The following is a 27,991-nucleotide window of genomic DNA, read 5'->3' as shown; positions in this document are numbered from 1 at the left end:
GAAACTGCCTTGACTACTTTTACTATATACTCTGATTTTTCATCAATTCTATAACATACTATGAACTGTAAACTCTCAGCAGGAAATTGAACAGAGTTCACTTGGATTAAAAAACCGAGTATCATCTAAACCTTCTAAACCTAATGAAAGTCCCTAAGCACATGGAGAACAAATAAACACCACACCTCTGTTTCCAGAAATCTTCTTAAGGCTCTTTTCTTTTTGATGCTCTTCCTTCTAACATAAACTGCAAATGTTAGACCCATGATGACCAGGATGAAGAGCCCGCCGATGACTCCCGCTGCAATTAGGGGAGTTCTGCCCACCAGAATGAAAAAGAAGAAGAAAAAAAAAAGTAAGAAGAGAGACAAGACAGAGGGAGAAATAGAGCAGTTGTGCAATAAATACATTATCCACATATCACAGGTCTAGTCAGTTAGAAGAAATACAAATAAAAAATGCATTAAAGCCATCACAAAATTTTGGGGGGAATAAAAACTATTCCCGCTTTTTGTTTTGCTTTGTTTTTTAAATAAACCATGCACATACAACTAATCTTTGGAGATGAGTGGCCACAGCATGCCATTCAACAACAACAACGACAACAACAACAAAATAATACTTGGTAACAGAATGAAGAACACCTGCCTAAATGTTGATATACAAGCATTTAAAATTATTTTCATTTTACTTTTTCTCTAAATAGATGGAAATATATTTTAATAACATTGTTGTGGTATCTAATATTATTTTCAACATTTTCTCTAAAGTAGGCTTTCTCAACAGTGGCACTATTGACATTTTGGGCTGGATATTTGTTTGCTGTGGGGGACTGCCTTAAGCATTTTGGGGTGTTTATCAACATCCTTAGCCTCCATCCACTAGATGCCAGTAGCACCCCATCCACTAGTCACGGCAGTTTCTCTAGATACCTTCAAATGTCTGCCAAAGTCACCCCCCAGCCCCACTCCCCCTGCCTTGAGAACTACTGCTTTAAAGCAAAAATGCATGGTCTGGAGATATATGAACCTCACACCTCTGGAGCATTAGGGTACCAGTAAGAGAGATGTATTGATAAAAGTGCAGTTTCAAACGCTGGCTAGGCAACTCTGCTGGGATAAAGGGCGGGAAAAAGGTAAAGAATTGGGTCAGACAGGTTTTCAGAGCTATAACGACAGGAGGAATCATGCTTATCAAAAGTGTGCCGAAGCATCATATACCCATAAAAGAGGTCTACACATTAAGTACTACATTAAAAGGGGGTTAGAAGAGATTCACTAGAGATTTGTATTCTTAAAGTGTTTCTCTAATACATTGTTAGCTAAGATATAATTTTGAAACTAATCACTTATTGTTTTCAAAGATAAATTTTTTCCTTGCCTGAAAATAATATTTATAGTCTTAACTTCTTGTCGAGAGTAGAATAGTATCTATGAGCTTTCTGTGGTCAGAGCCCTGATGTATATTAATTTCATATGTCACAGCAAATAGCCCAGAGTAAAACACATAGGTGTTACCTAACACATATTTGACCATGAAGCCATCACAGATATGAAAACTAAAAAAGAACTTCCTGAATGTCCATGCTTTCCATAGTAAAGTATTTTATACCTTATATTCCTATTTGCAGAAGAATCTACCCTGTACAGCTACATTCTTTTAGAAAAAAAAAAAAAAACTACTTGCTCTTGCAAAATAAACTATTGCTCAAAGACACATCAGAAATAATGATAGTGGATGATCCTTAATAAAATGTTTAAATTTTAAAGAGCTCTTGAAAAAAATCTGTGTCACTTCGATAAATGAAGCCATGTCTTTTAAAGATTATGACTGTTATATTGCCATATAAAACTACAGAAAAACCTTAAGAAGTATTTCATCCTAAAGGTTGTTTCCTGACAGCCGAAAGTAGTATAGCATACTGGAATGTTGCTATAATTCAACAAGATTTCCCTAAATGGAACTTTATAAAGATATAAAAATCTATGCTGAGAAAATTAAACTGTAGTATGGACACAAACTCATCATTGTGATGTGTTTTGGCGTGTGTAAGATCATATTTTTGAGCATGGCAGTTAAATATGTATTTCAAAAAATATTTTAAGTTTTCTGTTCAAGGCATAATTTCCAGTTCAAGTGCCTAACATATCCCTGAAAAAGCCATTACTATACAAAGGGTTGTATTTTTTTTCTTCAACCCGATATTTTTATTGCAAAGGATTTATGTATTTCTGAGAATAGTGCCCAATATTTTATTAATTGTACATTTGAACTAAACTCTATACTTCCCCTGCTTATCTATTTTGCAAAAGCATAAGTAGCATGAATTTATGAAAATATATGTCAATGTCGCTGTAAATTAACAGAAAATGCTCTACTTTGTTTTTGTTTTCTATTTTAAGAAGAATGATTCCTAATAGAACAAAATAAGACTTCTGCCTCCATTCTTTCCCTTTAATTTGGGTGGCGATCAATTGTCATGTCATTACTACTTAGTTAGGTTGCAGCAATGCACATAAAACACTCAAAAACTCAATAGACAGTAATTTCTAAGTTTTTCTAGTTAGCATTTACATTCAATACTTTCCCATAGCAGTTCCTTGGTTGATTTGCATTCTTTACCGTTTTTATTTTCTTACCCCTCTGCAGGAGTGGTAGAGGTACAAACAACCCGAGGAGGTAAAGAACTAGAGTTTCTACACCTAAAAATCGTACACAAATGTTTTGTTTTACATTTTAAGTGGCCAAATTCTTCATATTTCAGTAGAATTTATTCTTGAAAAATAAATCATAAACCATAAGTAAGCAACCAGTTGATTGAGAAAGGGGGAATATTCCATAAGACAACTTGTATGTTCCCTTTAATAAGTGAATATGAAAAATAAGGTACTGGCTTTGATTAAGAAGACTTACTAGTCATAACAACAAGATGTGAAATGCAATCCTGGACTGGACCTTAATTTGCACAACCATTTGTATAGACATTTTTTAGGTAATTTGGGTAGTTTGATTATGGATTAAGTAGTGGGTGAGATCAAAATGTACTGCCATGGAAAGATGCAGGCTAGAAATTTAAAAGATTGGGTTAGAAACAGTAGAATCTCAATGAGAGAAAATCCATACACGCACATGTATGTGCATAAGAAGATCTAGAATATACAGTAAGACACTAAACAGTACTTGTCTTTGTTTAGTATGACCATAGTGCTCTTATTTTTGTATTTTTACCATTTAATGGGCGTTTTCTCATTTTATTTTATTTATTTATTTATTTATTTTAAAGATTTTATTTATTTATTTGAGACAGAGAGAATGAGAGAGAGAGAGAGAGCACATGAGAGGGGGGAGGGTCAGAGGGAGAAGCAGGCTCCTCGCCGAGCAGGGAGCCCGATGCGGGACTCGATCCCGGGACTCCAGGATCATGACCTGAGCCGAAGGCAGTCGCTTAACCAACTGAGCCAGCCAGGCGCCCCATTTTATCATTTTATACCATGTATATATATTTCCTTTGAAATAAAAGTTTGTTAAATTTAAGAAAAACAGAAAAATAAATCATTGTCTATAAGTTTAGTTTATAATAATGGCCTTGTTTTCTTTTTTTCCTTGACTGTTTACTTTCATATTTTCAATTAATTCATTTTGCTATCCCCTATCCACTTTTACAATGTAAGTACTTTTGTAGATATTTTCTATTAATTACAGTTTAATGTGTCTGAGATATTTACCACTCACTATGTTGTGTACAATTAACACTTTGCTTCATAAAACCAACCTAATACGAAAAGTTAACACTACTTACACATTTCCTACTCTCCAAAATTTTGATGATCTCTAGATATTAGTAGGTGTAGGATAGAAGCCCATTTTTTCTTGAGAGTTAATGCTTCAACTCTTATGAGGACCATTTGGATAAAGAGGATATAGCTACTTAAGTTGCTTTTTAAAATTGTTGTATATCCTCACTAGGATATACAGCTGGCTATCGGGATATAGGATATTAGGATATAATGCTGGCTATTGACAACTAAGTTATATTGCTGAAAGAAAGTGTTTCTCTTTACATCTGAGTCAGAGTAACCTCTTAAAAGGCTGAGATATGACACTGTTAACAAGATCATAAGGGTCAAACGCCAAGGGACCTAGAATACTTTGTCATCCCTTATCTGTTACAGGAGTATTGTTTGTTGTCATTTGCCTATATATTAAAAAGGGATGGGATCCCTAAAATATAAAAGATAGGGCACTTCAAGCGCCAATTCCAAGCTTAGATTAGAAAGATGTAATCAACTGATAATTTACCTTATTCTGTGATTTGGAGATACTATAATGAAACATATTCTCCTACTATTCATAGAGACTAATATAATAAAGATTCTGAATCACAAATGAACTTGGCTCATTTATTTAAAAACATATAATTTAGTTTTCATAATTTCATTTAGAAGTTCAGAGACAACAGAATGTATTATATTCTATTGCCTTGAATGCAATGATCTGTCTAAACAGTTATCTGTAAAAGAGTAGTGTCTCCCAAAACTATATCACTCATATAATAAGATATATTCTTAACATTTATTGCTATATTTGAACCATGCTATTCCTCACTGGAGAATATAAAATGTGAGAGAATACATGAAACCTGATTTTATAAACATCCAAATATTTTCCTTCACTGATCTGTTTCTTTCCAGATCAGGTCAGAAAAAAAAATGTAGTAAAGTCAATATAATTTATGATTACAACTCAATGGCTCTAAAACTATCTAATATACCATTTTCCATTTAATGTCAAGGGCAGACTATCCTCTTAAAAATATACAGTGGTATTTTCTTTAAAATTGTAAACTTAGTAAAACTGGTATTTGTCTAATATAGTCATTGCAAAAGAATGCTAGATCTGTAAGATTCTTTTATAGGTATATCACCAAATAAAAGGACTTTAATTTTATAATATAGGTATATTTTTCTTTTTTTCTTGAATACAGAATAATTTTCAATATAGATAAGAGAAACAACCTTAAGTCCTATAAAACACCAATGGCATAATTTGCAACCGACAGTATGACTTTAGAAGAGTGAGATCCATTTTTGGAAACTTCTAAATTAAATTAAATATGTGGAGATGGGTCTCAGAATTCACAGGATCAGACTTAGAGTGGATTCACTGTTTATTTATGGGTACTAAAGGTTTAACAGAATTTTGAAAAATTTAAACAGGAAGTAAAACAAACAAAAACAACAGGCTAGTCAGATAATTTTACCAGGGCATTTTTGTATAATAAACTTGAAGTAAAATGGTGAAATAGTACCTCTAACATTATTATTTTTTGTTTACCTTTCAAATCTGCATGATTTTTCCTTAGAGCGGCCTATTGTGCTGGAAAGAGGCTTTAGAGTCAGACCAATCTGAATTTTAATTACATGTCTGTCTCTAACTATTTGTGAGTGTAGTTCTTCTAGCAAATAACTCAGCTTAAATACATATAAATACATTCTTCACTTAAGGTAATAAAACATAAACACAGCAGGGAACTATTCTTTTTTACATTTCTGAGCTCTGATGACTGCTTCTAGCTCCTACCAAATAAACAAATACCTTTAAGCATTTGTGAATCATATGCTTCACTTTGGCCAGGACAATCTATATTTGTGCCAGTGTAAATATCAATAATATCCCACAGACTCTCAAAAGCGGCCTGCGTGAGCAATACAATCAAATGTTTACCTTAACTTTAGCCCAATTTAGAGAAACTAGGATACCTCAAGCTAACAAGTCCTTACATATAACAGCGACGTCAGTTATATATAACACACATCTAAATGTGCGTGCGTGTGCACATTATGCATGTATATACTTACACACATTCATACAAGAGGACATTAGTATGAACAGGTTTTACTTGCTAGGAAAGTAAATTAGTCACTACATGTAATAATCATGTATGTAACTTAAATGGATGTTTCATAAATTAGGGTCAGATGTTATGATTCTCTGTGATCTTATATTTTCTTTAAAAAATACACTTAGATAACATTGGCTATCATCTTGTACCCTTTCTTCTGAAAATCTTACAGGGGAGATCAGACAAAAGTGTGAATCTGCCATGAACTGGAGGTTGAATCTATCATGAGCAATGCACTCCATGTTTCCTAATTTGCTCTTGCTTTAGGAAAAATATAGTTGATCAGAAATATGTTGACTCCTCAATTAAAAACAAAGTTGACTCATTATTGAAAGAAAATTCTTAGAATCATCTGCCAACTAAGATAAGGAACACAATTTGGAAACAACATTTTCAATAGTTTTAGTTGTTAGGTAAGCAGTTTAAACATAGCAAAAGTTCTGCTCAAATAAAGGGAACATGCAACCTGACTGCCATCAGGTATGGGGCACCTGGCTGGCTCAGTCAGAAGAGGTACAACTCTTGTTCTGGGGGGTTGTAGGTTTGAGCCCCACATTGGATGCAAAGATTACTTAAAACTTAAAAAAAATAAGAATAAAGACTGCCATCAGCTATTCATGAGTTTTGTAGTGCATATAGTATCACTAACAATTCCCTTCATTTTCAATGGGAAATAATCTAAGACAAATGAAAATATTAAAAACATTTTATTCTGATATAGAAAACATTCCCTTTTATAGAGGTAAATCAGAGACTTACTTGGTCCTATATACTACCCTTAAATTAAAAAAAAAAAGTTTGTCTCCCTCTCTGAACACTACATCAAAAACTAATGATGGCTAACTGAACATAATAAAATAAATAAATAAATAAACTATAAACTTTTTATTCTAATAATAGCTGCATATTTTTAATTAAAACTTTTTTTTTAACATACACTGTATATTTTCACTATAACTATACAATGTAGATCTTATAACTCCCATATAAAACATAAAGAAACAGACTCTGAGAAAAGTTAAGACACCTAGATAAGGTCAAACATAATAGTAATGCTAACTTTTTACATCTTGGGATCTCAAGTCCATTAATTTTTCAGCTATATTATGCTGTCTCTCTTTCCAAATCTGACTCATTAGAATTGGTTTTTAAGGCAGATTGACAGTTCATCATATTTTTCTTCAATACCTTTTTGAAAGTAGAGAATAGAAAATGCACATAAATTTGTTTAGGGGTTCTAATATGCTCTTTGATTTTATATTTAGTCATATCTTACTATTGTAATTCTCACTGGACGATCATTTTATCTGCCTTGCTATGTTCATTGTGGTTTCACTTTATTAAATCCTTTATGTCTTTATTGAAATTTATAAGTGACCTTATTCTTTATTTAGCTTCATTTTATTTTCTCAATGAGAAAACAGTTAAGAGGATTTTTTGGCTTATAAAAAAACCTGGATTTCCTTTACAAAAGGCAAAGACAAGCAATATCTATCATTCTAGTTACAGTGCCTACTGCACTGATAGTCTGTTCAGTCTTTTCCAAAGAGGTTCAGATTTGAAACAAGAGACCTCAAAACACTAGGAAACATTGAAATTCCCCAGAAGACATTTTAAGTGTTACTGCCTAGGGCAAGGAGAACCACATTAATGTTGGTTTTTTTTTTTGTTTGTTTGTTTGTTTTTTTCCCCTACTACAAACTGTGCTTATGGTGACCTGGCATTCCACCTGCTCTATAAATATGACACATCTTTTCTTTTCGAACAAATAGAAATGATCTGGGTCAGACTCTCTGAGGTAGACAGCAGTTGACAGTTACAGTGTTTACTTGATGAGACCTAGGGTATTACAGTATGTCTTTACCCTTTGATTAGGATTCTGGATTCCTCTATTACATCTTAAATGTAACCAGAAATGTAAGTGCTCAAACAAATGAATCACAACATATTCTCCCTCTTCCTAAGCAAATTTAACTTGTCTTCATGTGATAAGATAATTTTTCCCCAATATTTTTTAAATATGTGATTGTTACAGACTATTCAATAAAACAGTGTTAAGAGTATTTCAGTAGAGATTTTTTACCATTAAAGCAATATGTAAATATCCTCCGGATTCTTTTACCTCTAGGATTAGCCTCTGAGAAAAATTTCTAATAGTTTCATGTAATTTCTTCCTTCTCTCTAGTGGTGATTTTGTATCTATCTGTGGGTTTTGTTTGCTTGTTTGTTACAATCTTTAAGATAGTATATATACTTGTAGATTTGATTCTGGGGACAGACATTCTCATGCTTAAAGACACCATTCTGAGGATATATGTAATACACTTATGAATTTATTTTCCCCCCCCAGCTTTATTAAGGTAAAATAGAAAAATACCTATGGATTTCTACAAATAAAGTGTTGAAAGGGAATTAGACTAGAAAGAATTTTTCTTTCAATAGGTTTTTTTAAGAATGTAGGTGATTTTTTGGCACTTAGATTTTTTTTCATAGTTTATACCTATTACATAATATCAGCAATGTTTGTATTAGTATAGCACTTTTATGATTGTCTGTATAGATAGTATATAGAAACATGTTTAATGCCAAAAACAAAATATTGTAAACATTTAATTATAAAATACATTATCTACTAAGTATTCTATCCTATTACCTATTCATTGCATAGATATGGTAATCTGCAGCAATATGCCAAAGTATTAAAAAACTGATAAAACTTTTACAACTTCAATTGTGTTTCCTATCAAAGTTGTTTAATATGCTAAGGAATTTATTAGTTTTATAATAGAGTAGATAATGGTACATAAACACAACTATAAAAAGGAAAGTGGGGGAGGGTAGACACCATTCTTTATTCCCATGTGTTAAGATTTTTCTTCACCTCAAAATCCCCATTCATTCTAAGCACTGTAACTGCAGATACCTGTGTTGCTAACAAAGATTATATTCTATTGGTAAATTACATCTATCTTTATCTATCAAAACACTACACTGTACATTTGTGTCAGGTTTATTGGGCACAATTACATAATACAAATGAAAGCAGTCCCATTTTCAGAGGATTCACAAACCAATTTTTTAAGTAATGATTTGACTTGCTCTCTTTATATACAATTTTGTACATAAAGCAACTTAAAAAAATTAGCATGCTTTTTAGATACCCCAATTCTTGCCTTACACTAAAAACTTTTTAAAGAATAAAACACAAAGAGGAAGTAAGGGAATGTCTTTCTTAAGAAATATTACTCCTTTTAATTTAGATGAAATGTTTTCTACTTTTTTTTGCCCTGCTGGGCAGCCTTATTTCCTTTTGAAGGGACCTCCAATGTTCTCAGAGGAGTTGGCAGCCTTGATAAATTCTTACGATTTGGATGAAATGATATGGGGGAGACTTTGAGAAGCAGGTACAGTCATGGGGAAGATGCCAGGATTTGCAATATCCATGTAGAGTCATTGAAATTTCTTGCACAATTAAATAACAAAGCTACTTTTACTAGGTGTTTTATGTGTGTTACGTCAAATACTTCTTTCAAAATAATGGATTATGTGTGATGAATCTGAGGTAGGTTGTACAACTTGCCTGAGGTCAAAAGCATCCTAAGTGGATTTAAATCTTGGCATGTTTTGCTCCAAAGCTTCTCTGTTTCCATTAACATATGATTGCATGAGTATATTACATCAGAGGAACAGAAGAGAGAGTCCAGAAATAAACCCATGCATATATGGTCCATTTATTTATACCAAAGGAGCCAAGTATATAAAATGGGGAAAGTACAGTCTCTTCAATAAATAATGTTGGGAAAACTGGGCATCCACATGCAAAAGGATGAAACTGGATCACTATCTTACAGCACAGACACAAAATAACTCAAAATGAATTAGAGACTTGAATGTAAGAGACCTGAAACCATAAAACTCCTAGGGAAAAAAACCAAACAAAACAATAGGTGGTAAACTCCTTGACATAGGTCTTGGCAATGATATTTTGGACTTGACACCAAAACAAAGGCAAAAATCAACAAGTGGGTCTACATCAAGCTAAAAAGCTTCTTCACAGCAAAGGAAACTATGAAAAAAATGAAAAGGCAACTTAGTGAATGAGAGAAAAAAATATTTGCAAATTATCACTGATAATGAGTTAATATCTAAAATATATGAAGAACTAATACAACTCAATTTTAAAAATCCAATTAAAAAATGCACAGAGAATCTAAATACACATTTTTCCAAAAAAGATACAGAGGAGGCCAACAGGTACATGAGAAGATGTACCTGTCAATCATTAGGGAAATGCCAATTAAAACCACAATGAGATATTATGTCATACCAGTTAGAATGACAATTATCAAAAAGTCAAGAAATAACAAATGTTGATGAAAATGCAGAGAAAAGGAAACCCTTTCTCTACTGTTGAGTGCACTGCTGGTGGGAATGTAAACTGGGGTAGCCATTAAGGAAAACAGTATTAACATTCCTCATAAAATTAAAAATAGAGCTACTATATGATAAAGTAATTCCACTTCTGGGTATTCATCTAAAGAAAATGAAAACATTAATTCAAAAAGATATATGTATCCCCATGTTTATTGTAGCATTGCTTATAATAACCAAGATATGGAAACAATGTAAGTGTCCTTCGACAGATGAACAGATAAAGAAGATGTGGTGTGTATACACACACACACGCACACACACACACAAAGGAATATTACTCAGCCATCAAAAAGAATGAAATCTTGCCATTTATGACAACTGGATGGACCTTGAAAGAATTATGCTAAGTGAACTAAGTCAGACAGAAAAAGACAAATACCATATGGTCTCACTTATATGTGGAATCTAAAACAAAAACAAACAACAATAAAAAATGAGTATAGATACAGAAAACAGATTTGTACTTGCCAGGGGTAGAAGATTGGGAGATGTGAAATGGGTAGTGTTAGGAGTCAAAAGTACAGTTATAAAATAAATAAGTCATGGGGAGGGATGTAACGCACAGCATGGTGATATAGTTAATAATACTGCACTATATATTTGAAAGTTGTTAAAAGAGTAAATCTTAAAAGTTCTCATCACAAGAAGAAATAATTTATATAACCAAATATGGTAACTAATGTTAGCTAGACTTATTGCAGTGGTCATTTGGCAATAATACAAATATTGAATTATTATGTTGTATGTTGGAAGCTAATATAATGCTTTGTCAATTCTATCTCAAAAAATGTTAAAAGAAACGTTTAGAAAGAAACAATTCATAGAAATTTTCTCCTTTTAAATAAGATCCATAGACATTATAAAAGGTAATATTTTAGAATTTCATGTACTTGAAAAATAAAAAGAGCACACACACAAAATAGGTTAGAAAGATTATTCTGGCAACAGGTTGTAAGGTAGATAAGAGGGGAAAAGAAGACATTTTCAAGACTAGTTAGCTGACTATTTTAATAGTCCTCATCAGTGGCGATGAGAGGCAGACTAGGGAAGTATACAGGACAAGACAGAAAAGTATCACAATAGTAGAAATGTTAAAAAGTACAAAGTCAACAGACAAAGGAAGGGTCACTTGGGTGAATGAAAGGCTGATGATGGCATTCACACACATGGAAAAATCAGGAGAAAGACAACATTTGGAAGGGAGTAGTGTTGAGTTCTTCTGGATCTATGGACTTGAGGTGCTGAAGGGTATACAGGTGTATTGTCATCATTTAAATCTACTTTCAAATTTCTGTATCCACTTGTTTCCCCTCTAATTGTAGGACATATATCTGTGCTGATTTTAATATCTTTATCTTTTTAATTAAAGGAAGTTACAGATAACATAATGTCATTTCCTTTGGATTTTTTCAATACTTTATTTTTTCCCTGGGAATGCTAAACATACAGAGGACGAAAAGCATGATTCCTGAGAGATTTTTTTTTTCTTTTCATTTTCCTCCCTTTTCCCTTTGGTTTTCCTGAGAGATTGTTATTTTATATGGTTTGATTTCTCTCATTAAGGTGGATTCTGCTGTTTCAATGCTTTTTTTCATATATTTTTACTGACCTTTTGAGACCAATCATTTGCAGGCATCACAGTTTTAAAATTTTAATACATTTAAAAATCCAGTTCATACTGTCATACATGGAGCACCTTTACTTGGGTAACAGAGGCTGGAGTCAGATGACTTTGTAAGCGTATATGGATGTCCTTCATACTTATGAGCCCTGATGTCATCCCCTTTTCAGAGAATTTAAAGTTTGGCATTAAAAATTAAAATGTAAAGAGTTCTTCAATTGAAAAAGGTAGTTAAACATAACTATTCTGAAAGAGGCCACTTCATATTTTTGTGTGTGTGATCTGGTAGTTTTCATAGGAACAACCTTATGCTCCAGACATAAAGTACTAAGTGCTAATAGATGGCTTCAATTTTATTGCCATCTCTGTGACATAATTCATTACATTTTGCTATTGTATTTACAAGAGTATCTCTCCTTAGCATTATGTGTCTCTTTTATACATTCCCAGACTAAATGTGATTTCATTATTTATAATTATTACTCTTGGATTATTCTTTTTTATTTCCCAGTAAATTATAAGCCCCACGAGGGTAGGAACCATTATTTCTACTTTTTTATTGCTCTATGCCTTCAAATAACATTCTCTAAAAACTTCTCAATAATTATCATTAAATTAATCAAACAGCAAATGAGATATTGAGGTGATAGTATATTTAAGACAAATGCAATCATTCCACTTGATGAGACTCTTCAATATTTGGGACAGTTGTGGAAATATGCTTTTTTTTCCACTTATTTTCTAAATAGCTATCTGTAATTGCACATTTCACTTACAATCTCGTGATTCTTGAGCTGATTCCCATCACATTTTTATTCTCCACCTCTTCACTAAATCAGCTCTTGTCAAAGTTACCAATGGTTTCCTTTTTGTCAAATCAGAGTAATTTCTTAGACCAAATCTTAACCAATTACTTAGTAACATTTTATATGAGTGATCACATTCCCTTTCTTAAAACACCTGAATTCCATCACACCACTTTTCTCTAGTTTTTCTTGATCTGGCCAGTCCTTTTCAGTCCTTTTTGCTGCTTCGTCCTTACCTCTCTGACCTCTAAATATGGAAGGGTCCCAGGACATAAACACTGGGTTTCTTCTCTTCTCCATTTACACATTTACTTCCTAGTGATATCATCCATCTCTTTATGTAATGATAAGCAAATTTGTATCTGAAGTTGAGACCTCCCCTCTGCACTAAGGTTCAGCTGACTTTTGAACAACGCAGGGGTTAGGGTCACTCACTCCCTCTGCATTGTCGAAAATCCACATATAACTTTTGACTCCCCAAAAACTTACCTGCTAATAGCTTCCTGTTGACCGGAAGCCTTACCAATACCATAAACAGTCAGTTAACACATATTTTGTGTGTTACATGTAATATATACTATATTCTTACACTAAAGTAAGCTAGAGAAAAGAAAATTGTTAATAAGAAAATCAGGAAGTACTGTACTGTACTATAAAAAAATGCACATGTAAGTGGACCTGCAGTGTTCAAACCCACATTGTTCAAGGATCCGCTGTATATCCAATTGCCCGCTTGATGTTTCCACTTAGATATCTAATTTCTCAGCTTTAGCAATTCCAAAATAAACTTTCATTTCATACCCCTTGCCCCCCCAAAAAGTATTGCCTGCTTCTCCCTGATTCTTTCCTATTTTGGCAAGTGGCAATTTTATCTTTCCATTTTCCTTCATATTCCACTCATTCAAGCTAGCAAAAAGTTTACAAACACATCATCAGATTCTTGCTCGTTACTACTCCTTTCTTCTTTCCTTAGGTATAATCTATCCCTTCAAGGGCAAATATTCATTGTTTCTAATATATAACATTTACTTCTAATGTATCCCATGGGATACACTGACTTCTAGTTTAATTTGCCTCATCTAGGAGTTCTAGAATAAAGTTATACTTTTAAGGGTTTTTATTTACATGAGCAGTGTAAAACTTTCAAATAAGTTTAGGGAGGGAAATTGCTGTGTGTACATATCCAGAGCTTAAAGGTAAAATAATGACATTTCTATTTTTAAAAGTACAAATATAAACTTTTTAAGTGTCACAGTCATCTTTATACTTCTTTGGAGGCCAGTTTATTGTCTCTTAACAAGAAGCACTAAATAAATAATTGTTGCATGAATAAATAACTAAATGAATGGTGTACTTATATAAATATTTATATACTTTTTTATGTTAAACCAACTCTTAAAAGAACATAAATTTTCAACAGTTTCAGAGCTTCCTATATATTTTTAAACTTAAAAAAACATAATTGGAAAATATTTCTAATGAAAAGAAAATGGGAAGAGGTATTTATTTAATACTCCTCTGAAGCTGATACATGTTTAACATTTGCCGATTCCTGATTTCAAAGTGTTGGCGAAATAGCATTCTCTCCAAAAAGTGGTAAAGCTAATCCTCAGACCAGTTGTTATTCTTGTTTGCCTGTTTTAGTTTAGTTCATCTCTTATCCCCCCACCATACTGCATTAAAGTCCCTGGTTGATTAACCCAACTGTCATTCTTCATCCCCTGCTCCCTAACACCTTTGAATCTAGTGATTTTTAAAAAGGTAAATAACTAGAGGGGAGAGGGGTGGGGGGATGGGTTAGCCTGGTGATGGGTATTAAAGAGGGCATGTTCTGCATGGAGCACTGGGTGTTATATGCAAACAATGAATCATGGAACACTACACCAAAAACTAACAATGTAATGTATGGTGATTAACATAACATAATAAAATAATATATATATATATAAATTTTTTTTTAAAAAAAGCTAAATAACTTCCCCATTCTCTCTGCACCTTGGTATGTCTATATAACACATTTCTGGCCAAGGGAGGGAAGCAGAAGTTGGCAAAGGAAGTCTGAGATAGAACAGGTACAGCTGATTGAACCTGTCCTTCCACTTCTGTCCTTGGATATAATGTTTAGAGCTGCGGTAGCCATCTTGCTAGCAAAACAGAAAGATGAGAAAATGACATAGATTCTGGCCCTGACATAACTGATCCGGGGAGCACAATGGCCACACCTCCCTCACTTCTAGACTTCCGTATTTTGAAGAATAACACACAGAACTACTTGCTCAAACCACTAATGTCAGGTTTTATTTTACTTGTAGCCAACTAGGTCCTAACTGAAAAAGGAACTATGTCCAGATTTTCCAAGTTTTCTTTCTTTTCTTGCATTGAACTGTCAAATGCATTATCCCAAGATAATCAGATTTTTAAAAACAAAAGATGAAACAAATAGCCTTTCCCTTTCCAGATAATAGTTAAGAACCCCGGGCCTTCTATTATGTCTGCTTGGTTATCATACTCTTTTAGTTATTTACTAGGCTGTACCTACATCAGTCTTGAGTGAACGCTTTTTTGGGGGGTGTGGGGGAACGTCTTACACTTTTACAAGTAACACTAAGTAGAAGCTTATGAAGCTTCCTCTGAAATGTAGTTTCTGAAATGTGTTATAATGAACAGCACAGCATGTTCAATGTCATCTGTTTTCTAGTAATGATAAAGTTCAAAAGTGGTAAAATGTTTTTCCTAACTTGCAAACCTCAAACAACTATTATACGGGAAGGTCAATAAAGAGAACACGAAGAAAACAGAGTTCTTCATTAGCATTTAACTTGGCAAAACACTAATATCCAATTTCTCTAATTTCTGGGTCCATAGTGGATTGGAAATATTCCAAGGGGAAAAATGAGAGGGTGAGGCTGCTTCTGTCTATCTCTTTGAAAATACTCTGCAGAAGACTTGGAGAAAAGACAAATCCTCTTTGTAAAAACTTTTGGTCATTGCATCCTGCTTTAATGTTTTTAGCATAGAATGGTTTGCTTTTATAGTCTAAGGGGAGTTTTATTGTGACTGAGTTCACAAAAATGTGTTTTAAAGCATCTAATAACAGTGTTTAGCAATATAACTCCTATTTAAACTTATATAATGCCCAATCTCTAATTAGAACACATTTTAATTATGCGGAAACCCATTTTTTTTCTAAAGCCATTGCTTAGAAGATTTTATGATTTTGCAGATGTTCTGGATACAGATTTAGAGCCACCAGATTACATACATATAATATACACACACACAAACACATATATACACACACATATACACACATACAGGTACATACGTATATATGTAAATCTAGGTCAATTCAAACAATAATGAAATAATGGCAAAGCAATCTTACAGTTTGCCTGAAACCATTTCATTTAAATGTAAGAGAAATCATTACTACTGCGGAAAACAAATAAACATACACAACTACATGAGCCAGATTCTCTTCCTAGCTAGGATATTAATTTTTTAATCTGTTGTTTATTTTACTATTATTTAATTATGTATACTATTATCAGTAGCTCATATCTGATGGTATGTATTGCTTTGGACATCTAGGAGAGGATATTTTGAAACTCTTTGTTTTATAAATAGTTATTATGGCAATAACCTAAAAGTAGTATGGATTAGACATATTATTCCTTTTAAATTCCTGACTGATGCATTTCTACAAACTTCCATCTTCTACAAACTAAACATCTTTATTTTTCCATCTGGGATACTACCTAGGCAAATGGCTTTCCTGTACTTATAATCATGCCATCCAAGTTCATGCAAAATTTCAGTTTTTCTTAGGGCAAGAAGAGAGAACAAGAGATAGCAGTAAATAGTCCCTAACTTCACTCTCTGACACTGAGTTGGTTGTTGGAGAACACTATCATCTCTTCTTGAGAACATTTTAGGACTGCTAAGTATATTAATACTGTAGATATTGGCAAAACCATCAAAAACAAACAAACAAAACAATCTAAAGAACACAACTGTAAATTTAAGATGGTATGCAACATGCACCAAGTTGTAAAATCCATGCCAGGTATTCATTATTATTGAGTAATGATAGTAACTAAAGTAGAGCAAGACCAAGGGAGAGGGAGAAAGTGAGAGAGAGAGAAAAAAAGGGAGAAACCCTTTGAACAAATACAGTCTTAGTATTTTATGAAAAAGGTTTAAGCATTACTATGACTTACTAAGTTATTGCTAGTTTTATTAATTATTTCAAAACTATATAGGATCAATGTCATCCTACTGAATTGTTGAAATATTAAAGATCTATATATGTGTATCCGTCCATCTTGGATTACTTAAAACCAATTAGGAAATCAACAAACTTTGAAAGAAGGTTAAACTTCCTTATCTATCAAGTCCTCTCTATACCATGATTGATGGCACCATAAAGAAAACAATAAACTTATCAGAAGATATTTCATCTTAAATCATGCAGTCCTTGGCAACTTTTGGGCAAAGACTTTCAGCCATACTTCAGTGGAACTCATCTGATTTTAGATAGGTAAAAAAATGATTTGCTATAAAATTATATATGTATATGGGGTGCCTGGGTGGCTCAGTTGGTTAAGCGACTGCCTTCGGCTCAGGTCATGATCCTGGAGTCCCTGGATCGAGTCCCGCATCGGGCACCCTGCTCGGTAGGGAGTCTGCTTCTCCCTCTGACCCTCCCCCCTCTCATGTGCTTGCTCTCTCTCAAATAAATAAATAAATAAATCTTAAAAAATTATATATGTATATAAAATAAATAAATGTAAATAAAGTGAGACTGTAACTCAAATGTTTTCTAACTCAAATGTTTAGTTTATAATTTTTAATGTGTTGCCTATTTGACTTTTTTGAACCATGATTAGCAAATTTGAATGATAAAATTGAATATTTCCATGTATTTTAGTTGATACCAAGCTAAATACACTTTTTGTAATGCCAGATATTCACACATACATGTTATTTTCTAATTTGTAAAAATCATAAAATTAGGAATAGTGTATCTTTAAATACAGGATTGGTGGTAAATCAATCCTAGGGAAAATAATGCAACCATAAAAAGAAGGAGTTACAGCTATTGATCTGGAAAGCTGTCCATAATGTTTCATTGTGAGTCAAGTAACCTGCTGAGTAATGTATGGATACTGTTCCCATATCTGCGAACAAACAAAACCTTTATTATTGTATATATGCATTAGTATTTGGATAAAGGTATGGAAGGATAAACATACATATATACACACATACATCTATACCTAATACACTGAGAATGTGTTTTATAATTTTAAAATTGCATTTTAAAATGTATTGAAGACAATAATTAATCTTAAAGAAAAACAGGAAGAAGAAAAAAAGAAAAAGAAATACCTAAATTATAGCTGGTGAGTTTTAACCAACAGGATGGTGAATTCTACCTTTATTTGTTTTAGATTTAAAAGAGAGGCATATAGAACAAACTGCTAAAACAAGAATCATTGCTTGAGGATAAATTTAAGTTACATCAGTACAATCAGACCCAAAGATATTTTATGTAAGGGACTATTCATCATAATTCCTTACTTAAGAGCATTTCAAAAAAAATTAAATAGAAAAATATTTCAGTATGATTTCCTGATATATTAATATTCTGTACCTGTACAATTGCACACACAAAAAAATTGATCATGTTTGTAGTAATGATGTAATTTGGAGTAATTGTTATATATCAGCAGACTGCAATTATCACTACAGATATTGAAATCTGTTAATTTCTCAGAGCATATACAGGATGCTGTTAGATTCTGATTAAATTTTTAACAGTCTTCTAATTTAATGAGTCCAGAGTCTCTGACAGCAAACCACAACTTGTTATTTTCCATGCAAAAAATAAAATAGGGTGACCTTCTGCTGAACACATGTAAAGGAACACATTGCAAATTATTGATGATTTGAGAATTAGTAACAGAATATTTTAAATGCAAAATATTAGCACAGTTTATATTTGAATTTAATATTTCAAACCATCACTCCCTTCACACATGCACACACGCTAAAACATATCCTCCTCCTTCTTGGCAAGATGACTTTACAATTTCAGAAATATAGAACATTAAAACAGAAACTCCCTCACCTTTGTCTATCTATCTGCATCTTTCTGTCTTCTATTTATTCTCTCCTAATAAAATGGTGGCAAGAGTTTTGATCACCAACTAATCCTTTCACATTTCCTTTGTCCTTAATTCTAGCTTTTTCAGGAAAGTGCTATGACTGATGATTTCTCTCTCCTGTATCTCCAACCTTCCACTCTCTACAGGGTCTTCCAAAACAGACTCAAATTTCATCCATCTTCAAGTATCTTTCTCTTGATAATATTCCCTCTCCAACTATTTCCCTGTCTCTCTCCTTTCCTTCACATGTAGACGTCCCAAAAGATATAAACACTTGACTCTGTATTTCCATAATTTTTATTCACTTTGACTCCATGTCTATATATGGAGAGACTTCCACATCTGTACATTAAATTTCCCATTTAACATCATTTGGATCTGTCAAAATCATCCCCAAATCTTCCCACTTCCCACTTCTCCCCATTATCCAACTTTATCCAACTTCCTGGCTTCCCAATTCCCTGATTATTCACTTCCAATAGTCTCAGTCACTTATCCCATTCATTCTACTAGCGATATATATATATCAGTAACTTTATCACTTCCAGAATCTTTATTTCAAGTACTCTACTTTCAGACTAGCAGCTTCTCTCTTTTCAGTGTGCCTACATTGGTATCCCTAATTCAGCTGTGTGTGATGGGACTGGGATCTGCAGCCATTGACCTTACCGTGTTTTCATTGTACATCAGCCTCCCTTATAAACCAATTTCTCCCATTATTCAACTTAGTTTTTATAACCCTTTGCTGTTATCATTTCTTCTTCATATAGCCTTAACTCAATGGTCTCTACCTCTGTTTTAAGTGCTTACCTGGCAAAACTTCAATCCTGGGTGAACCCAAATTTCCAAGTATCCATGCCTACATCTGAACTATCATAACATAGCTGAATTAAGCATACCAATGCTAACTGGAATCATTCTAATTTATAACTAGAAATCTTCAGTGGACCTTCAGCACTGCTAGCATTACTGTACTTCTAGGATGATGTACTTCTACTTTTGATAGGCTATCAAATCTCTTTCCTAAAATTCCCAATATTGCCTCCCATACTCTAGTCTAAGATGATGACATCATCTGATATTTCATATAAAAAGAGGATAAGTTGTGAATTACCTCATCTTCTCACCATCAAATCCACTAGCTACCTGCATATTTCCCTATATACTCTGAATCCTTTAATGCATGTACAATCTCTGCTTCTTTCTATGACCAACTTCTTCACTTTAGTACTGGATTCCATCCCTTCTGATAAATAAGGAAAATTTTGTCTGCAGTTGTTCATTATCTTCTGAAATATAACTTTCTTCTTTCTTTTGAATCATTCCCACCAGTTTATAAATATGTTACAATGTTTTCCAACTTAAGTAAAACAAACAAAAAAACCACTTTCTCTTGATTTCATAATCTTCCTTTGTAGCATCTCACTCCCCTCTGTCTAGGAATATTTTGTTCACTTGGCTTCTGGCATGCTTTTCTTTTCTTTTTTTTTTCTTTTTTTTTTTTTTGGCTTTCCTTCTACCCCTAATCCCTCTGTCTCAATCTCCTTTGCTATATATTTTCTCCTCTCTTTTGCTCTTTAAATAATGGAATATCCTAAGGCTCATAGCTCAGTTTTCTTATCCATCTACATTTTGTCCTTGTGGAATTTCATCCAGTGTTATGGATTTAAATATGACTGATGACTCAGACCCCACTCTTGAGCTGCAGAGTATTGTAATTATCTGCCCATGCAAAATTTTCACTCAGATATCAAATAAACGTCTCAAGCATATTATAGCCCCAACATATATATATATATTTTATTTTCCTCATAAAGTATTTTTCTACTTCCTTCTGAGTCTTCATTTTAGTTTATAACATCACCTTTCACCCAGGTACTCAGGTCAAAAACCCACATGTCATTGTTTACAGTTTTCCTTATCACAACCATACAATCCAACCCACTTACAATTTTCTTCATAGTAAATATATGATTATAAACTATTTTTTTCTCTTCTACTCTACTGTAAATTTCATGATATTAGGGATTATGTTAATTTTCTCTCCATTCTCTCCTCAGTTCCTAACATACAGTAAATACAATGAATATTTACTGGCTGGTTATTGTTGAGTAGCATATATGAAAGAGTGGGGTTTCTTTTTTGCTTTATCCTTTTAAGAAACAAGTAAATTCGGTAAGTTTGATTGTATCAACAGTGGGAAAAAAATTTAACAGAAATCATTTTTCACCTCGTCAAACAGAACCCAGTGATACACAATCTAGGACTCATACTCCACCATCTGAACTCATTGCTACTCCCAATCAACTCTGCCTCATCCCACACATCCTATAGTATGAGCTAGGGAGGAAAATCTAAAGGAAAAGCCTGATAAAGCCCAGCACTATATTATCTGTTATTTTACTGCTGAGTGTCCATGAAATTTTGATTCTTATTTCCATCTTTAGTAGGTGAGTCTGGGGGCAACAGCATTACGGAATTAGTGTCAGGTCTGATGGAAGTAGGTCTCATATGGAACCACAATAGTTTTAACAGATCTCTCCAGAATTACAAGTAACTATCACTTTAGTAAGGATTTCTAAAAATTGAGCCTATATTTATTCATAAATGTCTTAGATTGGTCACTGTTGTATTAATAATATAAAAAGTATATATTTATATTATGTTACCATTACACAGGCTTATATCCTTAGGTCATGGGAAGCATTGCTCTATCATGACCAAGCAATGTCAGATGTATTAAACTAAAATATACTATGTGAGGACAAGCAATATAAATCCTATACATTGGAGGAAGGCCTAATAGGTAAAAGTTGGGACTAAAAGAAAGATAATGAGTAAAATTGTTTAAGTAGGCTATAAGATATTAAATCATCCTCATCGTAGGAATAGCTGTTAACTGTTCTTCCATTTGGGAACCAGCCTAGTAGAAAGAAAGAAATGTTCTTAGAATCAATCAGACACACTGAAGCTCAAATCTTTGCCCTGCCACTTACTAGCTAAGTGATCTTTGGTAAATTGCTTAATTACTCTGAACCTGTTTCCTCATTTGTAAAATGATAATGGTAATAACTATTTTTATATGCTTATCATGAAAATTAGATGTGATAATGTAGCGCACCTAATAGATATGTATTAGGATTTTTCCTTTAAAGAATGGCAAAAACAAGCTCTAAATCTGAGAAGATTTTAGAAAAAGCAACACTATTCTGTGAAAGAAACAAGAACTGGTTTTGGTTTGGTTTGGTGCTTTGGTTTTCCCATTGGTCCTTTCTTTCTTGGTGCATAGAACAATTGTGTTATCCACTCTGGGATTTGAACTTGGGACTCGAACTTTGGGATGTGGAATCCAGAAGTTCAAGAATGAAGAGGCTTTGGAAAAAGAATTTTCTTTGCTCATAGAAAAAAAATTCTTTTTCACTTCAACAAGTAAACTTTTTATGGTAAGAGGTTTTTGTTATTGCTGTTTTATTTTTACTCTACTAAAAGGAACTATAATTATTCCATAAATGACTCAAGCATATGGAATGCTTTACTCTGGGCAATCTAACAGAATGCCATAAAAATTGCAATGGCTACAAGCATTCAGAGTTTATTAGAGGTGGGTTTTCCTTTCCTTATCATTCATTCTTTAGTACTGAGTTACTATGAAATTGCAATGAAATTATACCACTTTGAGTTTGAGGGTGGATGGTAGAGGAGAATGAAATCACTGTGAGGAATTTCGTTGGTAAATCAAAGTGCTCTCTGTTAATTAGCTCCTGCCTACAACATAGTATGGAAAAATAATTGTATGTTTATGAAAGAATGATTAGGTGGGGAATGTGTTGAGGTAATAAGAAAAAAACATGAAGAGAGCAATTTGAGTTAATATCTACACATCATTTTATGTAACCACATCACAGAAGGGGGTCCCAGTTAATTAGATTCCTTTAGTTAAATAGGAAATATGAAAAAACAAAAGATACTTAGGGTCTAATACAATGTATACCTAAGTTATATGGGGGGATAATTTTAATTCTTTTCTGAATATATATATGTCAGGCATAAAAATAGAAACTTCGACTTACAATTAAAAAAATCTTTCTGCTTAAGTGTTGTTCCTTTGTGACACAAATATTGAAACAATATTTTAATAGAAATATTGGCTACAAAATGCAATTTTAAGAGAATTTGCACAATACAATTCCAAATTCATTCAATCAATAGTATTTGGCTATATAGATGGGAAGGCATTATTTGAGGACTCTCAATAATTTACTGATAACTTTTGTGTCAGATGTTAGTAGGGGGCCAAGTCAGATGCTATCTTTTTACATCGATAGATAGATGATAGATAGATAGATATAGATATAGATATATAAAACTTGTTTAATATATTTAGTTCTTAGTTCTTTGGAAGAATGAGGTAATTTCTCTTTATTGGGAATTATATTGTTCATTTTGCCATATCTGCTACTTTTTCACTTCCTTTGCATATTGTCAAAACGTCACTATATGTACTACCTACAGAAATGTTTGCAAAGGGTTTATATTTTTAGTTGGTTGCAATTTAGATGGCTCTTAGTTGAAAAGGTTTTTGTTAGATGTGAGATGTTATGAAATAGAATTTAACACTTCCTGTGTACTAAAATCCCAATTAAAAGTCCTGAGTAGTACTGATGACATACTTATACCCCTAAATTGTATTTTATAAGAAAATAATGCCAGGGCCCAATCTTGGAATAGCACATGCAAAGTACTTTTAAAACTATAAATATCTGTCTAAAGAAAGGGGCAGAGGCTTCAGGAATATATTTCACTCATTGCTTTCATTTTTAATAAAAAAAGTAAAACCACTGGACTGTCAGTAATGAATTTCAATGAACTTTAAGATGCTTTGAGATCATAGAGGAGAAGCAGTCCTGACATCTTTAGAAATCAGAAATTAATAATTACAAAATATTGTAATTTCTACACCATAGAAAGATGCTCATAGGAAAGAGTGAAAAAAGTATTCATAATGGATCACTCAACCCACTGAATTTTTGATCTGACCCTTTGCTAGCATAATCAACATCTTACAGTTCAATAGTGCTATCTTTAGATTTTTTATTACAGTCCTAAAGTCAATGCTCTTAAAAGTCTCTTTTGACTTTCAACCATAAGTGTGATTTTTTCTGGTCACATTTTTACAGTTAGTGGGTTTGAGTATAATATTAATGCCTATCTAGGATCCATAAAAGCTTTTGTAACAATGTGTGGACATTTTGATATCAAAACAAAGCCACTGATGCAACCTTATGCCACTAAACAGTTTTATTTAAAGCAACCACACGCAACTATATGAACAGTAATTAACAACTACTAAACAGTTTTGCTCTTGTCTTGTAATTCTTTGATAATTTTTGGTATTTTATATGTACTGGAAACTTGGACACAAATCAGCTGGAAATGAAGAAACTCACACACTCTCCTTCACCTCTTTGAACTCTCTTAAATTCAAAAGTAAATTTAATATCAGAATGTGGTGGACTGAGGATAGACTTATAACAAAAAGCCTGAGTACTTTTATTTATTGGACTTAAGGATCATAACACAACTGCCACTCATCTAAGGAAACCATCTATGGGTTGTTTTGACCATTTGATATGGACATAAGTTATGAACTAGGTCCTTGAGGGCAAAACAAACAAAAAAGATTGTTCCATTTGTGAAAGTGGAGCCAAGAATATCATATCATCTCTCTCATATATCACACATGGGTCACACTGTTAAAGGATAAACTGTTATGTGACCTCTTAGGTAATAACCACTATACCATAAAGTAAAAGTGTGATACAGGCATTAAAATGTGACAGGAATATAAAATGTTTCAGATATCTGCCCATATGAGATTTAGAGAATTAAACTGATTTCAGTTACCTTATTTCATATTGTAAAGCATCTAGAATAATTGAATTGGAGCAAATAGCCAGATAAAAATTTTTGAAGAGTTATCCAGTAGTTTTAATAATTTCTGTCACAAATTCAAAAAAGAATTACTAGTTTACATTTTGGATTGCGGACTAATATGAAGAAATGCTTTGCCAACAGAGCCTTTGCTTATTGAGATGAACAAATGTGGGCCCTGATGGAGGAGAAACTAAGATTATAGAAAGCTTTGGATATATATTTGACAAAGAAACTAAAATAGAACAGAATAGAATACTTTGTTCTATCACAATCTATATGAAAATAGCTTGTGTGCAAGCTCAAATAAATAGCATAAAAAAGAATAATAAATTAAAACTTGCCGAACATGTTTCTTCATAAGATTCTTGATGGAAAAGGGAGAACATCAAAGGTAAATGCTATTTTTAAGGCATTTAATTCAGATAAGGAAAGTATGGAGAAGTTCTGAAATTCAAGTATTATTTTCATATTCTAGGAGACTACAGGAAAAAAAAATTCTTTTCCATCCTATCCAATCTTCCTGGAAGAAATTCCAGCAGCAGCCTGTAAGGTAAATGGAGTGTGGAAAACCAATTCACAAATTGCAGGCTTGGGAAAGAATAACACTGCTTAGAAAATGAAAGTCGATCAAGATTGGAAACATTTCACCTGTTTTCATTTAAATCTTCAATCTTTTTTCCTGCGGTTTAGGAAACAGAATACAACATAATGGGGCAGTAGGGAGTATGAATTCTAAATATTTCGAAATGGCCACATTGACATGCTCAATGCAATTTTCTGTGACTAAAAGAAAACTAGGCATTTGGGTAATCTCCCAGTTAAAACATGGTTCATGAAACTTAAAACAGTTATTTTCACCCGTGTGTTTTATCCCCTTATTATGTAAGATTTACTTTAATCAATTAAGGCAGAAGCTTAAAAAAACTATCACAGAAGTTAAAGACAGAAAATGAACTGAAATATTACTAGACTAGTCCCCTCCTTTTAATTCAATGTGTACCTACCACTTTTCAGAGAGCTAAGCATTTACTTTAATAATAAGAACCTGAAAAAAAAAGTTACTTGTTACTTTCACTTCTCATCCAATCCATGACAAAATACCCCAGCCTCATAAACACTTTTCCAAGGTGTCCAAGCTAAATCTTTCATGTAAATTCCAAACTGCCTTATAAACAGCCTGTGACAAGTCAAGTAATTCTGACAAGTCAACACAACTGAAGGAGAGAGTCACACTACTTTAAATTTAAGTTCAAAAGAGTTATTAATTAAAGATATCCAGAGTTTCTAAAAGGAACAATTAGCTCCCTACTACCAATTTTTTGAAATCATTATACAAAGAAGGTGTGATATAAAATTTAAATGCTTAAAACCTGAGAAATTTTGATACGTCAATTTTGTAGTCACTAAAACTATTGGATTTATGCCCTACTGATACATAAAATACCAGTAAAAAATAATGAGATTTTCAAAAAGATTATGTTTCCAATATTTCAACTAGACACGTGACTACCACCGATGAACATATATACTAGAGAATAGCTCCTGTACATTTAATTCTCATACCAATCTTAGGAGGTATAAGAATTTCCATTTTTAAAAGTTACCATTATCATCCCCATTTTATACAGATAAGAAACACAGTAGTGCAAATACTTGTACCCAGGCTTTCAAATTCAAAAACTTCTGCTCTTTACCTTCACAAAGGCCTACAGGTGATTTTTCATAGGAATGATGGGCTGAATTGTACTATCTATACTCTGATACCGGACATGGTTACCTATTTATGACAAAGCTAATCTGAATTAGGTGTTAGTCTGAGACTATAGAGAATGGCCTGAGAACCCAGGCAAGTAATAGGATTGAAAATTCCCAAACTACTCTTGTTTAAGTGTTGGAAATATTCAATCTATAATAAGATACACTATGATTTTGAGCATTGAAAATCACTAGTGGGGCGCCTGGGTGGCTCAGTCGTTAAGCGTCTGCCTTTGGCTCAGGTCATGATCCCAGGGTCCTGGGATCGAGTCCCACATCGGGCTCCCTGCTCGGCAGGAGGCCTGCTTCTCCTTCTCCCACTCTCCCTGCTTGTGTTCCTGCTCTTGCTCTCTCTCTCTCTGTCAAATAAATAAATAAAATCTTAAAAAAAAAAAAAAAGAAAGAAAATCACTAGTGAACTACCACTATGGTATTAACTCTTTCTCTGTCTCTGCGTATGCCTCGCCTGTGACATGCTGCCATCCATACCAGTGGCCCTCATTAGGGCAGTGATTCTTAGGGTGAAGAAATACCCTCCTTTCCATCAAGGGACTCGCCATAAGGGGTAGAAGTTCACATGAAACTTCCCTGAGTGACCTTGAGAGATTTTCCCCCTCCCTTTGGGAGTTATGTTTCCTCCATCCTCAACATTTAAAATCCTTGTTATATAGCAAAATAATAAATCACAACAGTTACTGGGTGATTTATCGGAGCACGGCCCTATTCTATGGACTCAATCAATCTTCACAACCAATTTATAAACTATATTAAGATTCCTATTTTATACATGAAGAAAGTAAGGCTCAGATAATTGAAGGAACTTACCCAAGGTTACACATCTAAAAAATGATAGAGCCTCGCTTTGAACCTAGAAAATCTGATTCCAAAGACAGCACGCTTAATCACCACATTATATTGCCTCTCATTAGTTGGCTGGAATAATTATAAGAAAGTCATTGAATCAAATGTGGAGACACTCTTCAAAATGATATCACAGTGACTCAACCAAAGTCTCATGGAGGAAAATTATTTCATAAATATAGGAACAATCTAAAATGGATCTTAGTTTATAAAACTGAACTTTGGGCCTTAGGTATTCTCTTTCTCTTTCTCTCTTTTGCTGTTTTCCATAATTTAAACCTTGCTCTAAATAACTGTGTTAACTAGTCTGAATTGATCCCAAGTGCCAAAGTGCCACTGTTGTATAAATCATTTACTTCTACAGCATCTTTTTAAAAAAGAATTTAATTAAACAACCTGTCAATAAGACATACCGCTTATTTGATTGTTCTAAAAAATTTTAAAGGCAAAATATCATATAAATGAAAAAATATGACTAAATTTAATGACACAGATGAACCTCATTATT

At 33.1% G+C, this 27,991-nt stretch overlaps 1 protein-coding gene across 1 annotated transcript in view; it reads right to left on the bottom strand.

Moving 5' to 3' along the window:
- Window positions 1-27,991, bottom strand: part of ERBB4 (erb-b2 receptor tyrosine kinase 4) — a 1,078,432-nt gene that overhangs the window by 200,624 nt on the left and 849,817 nt on the right. The window contains exon 17 of the mRNA XM_035007223.1: window positions 186-318. Within this exon, the coding sequence (XP_034863114.1) occupies window positions 186-318 (133 nt within the window). The remainder of the gene's footprint in view (window positions 1-185; window positions 319-27,991) is intronic.

This window comes from Mirounga leonina, unplaced genomic scaffold (genome assembly GCF_011800145.1).
Source record: "Mirounga leonina isolate KUSES-001 unplaced genomic scaffold, KU_Mleo_1.0 Mir_151, whole genome shotgun sequence".
Classification (NCBI taxonomy): Eukaryota; Metazoa; Chordata; class Mammalia; order Carnivora; family Phocidae; genus Mirounga; species Mirounga leonina.
The sequence above is the reverse complement of the archived record's forward strand: the minus strand, read 5'-3'. Positions and strand labels throughout refer to the sequence as shown.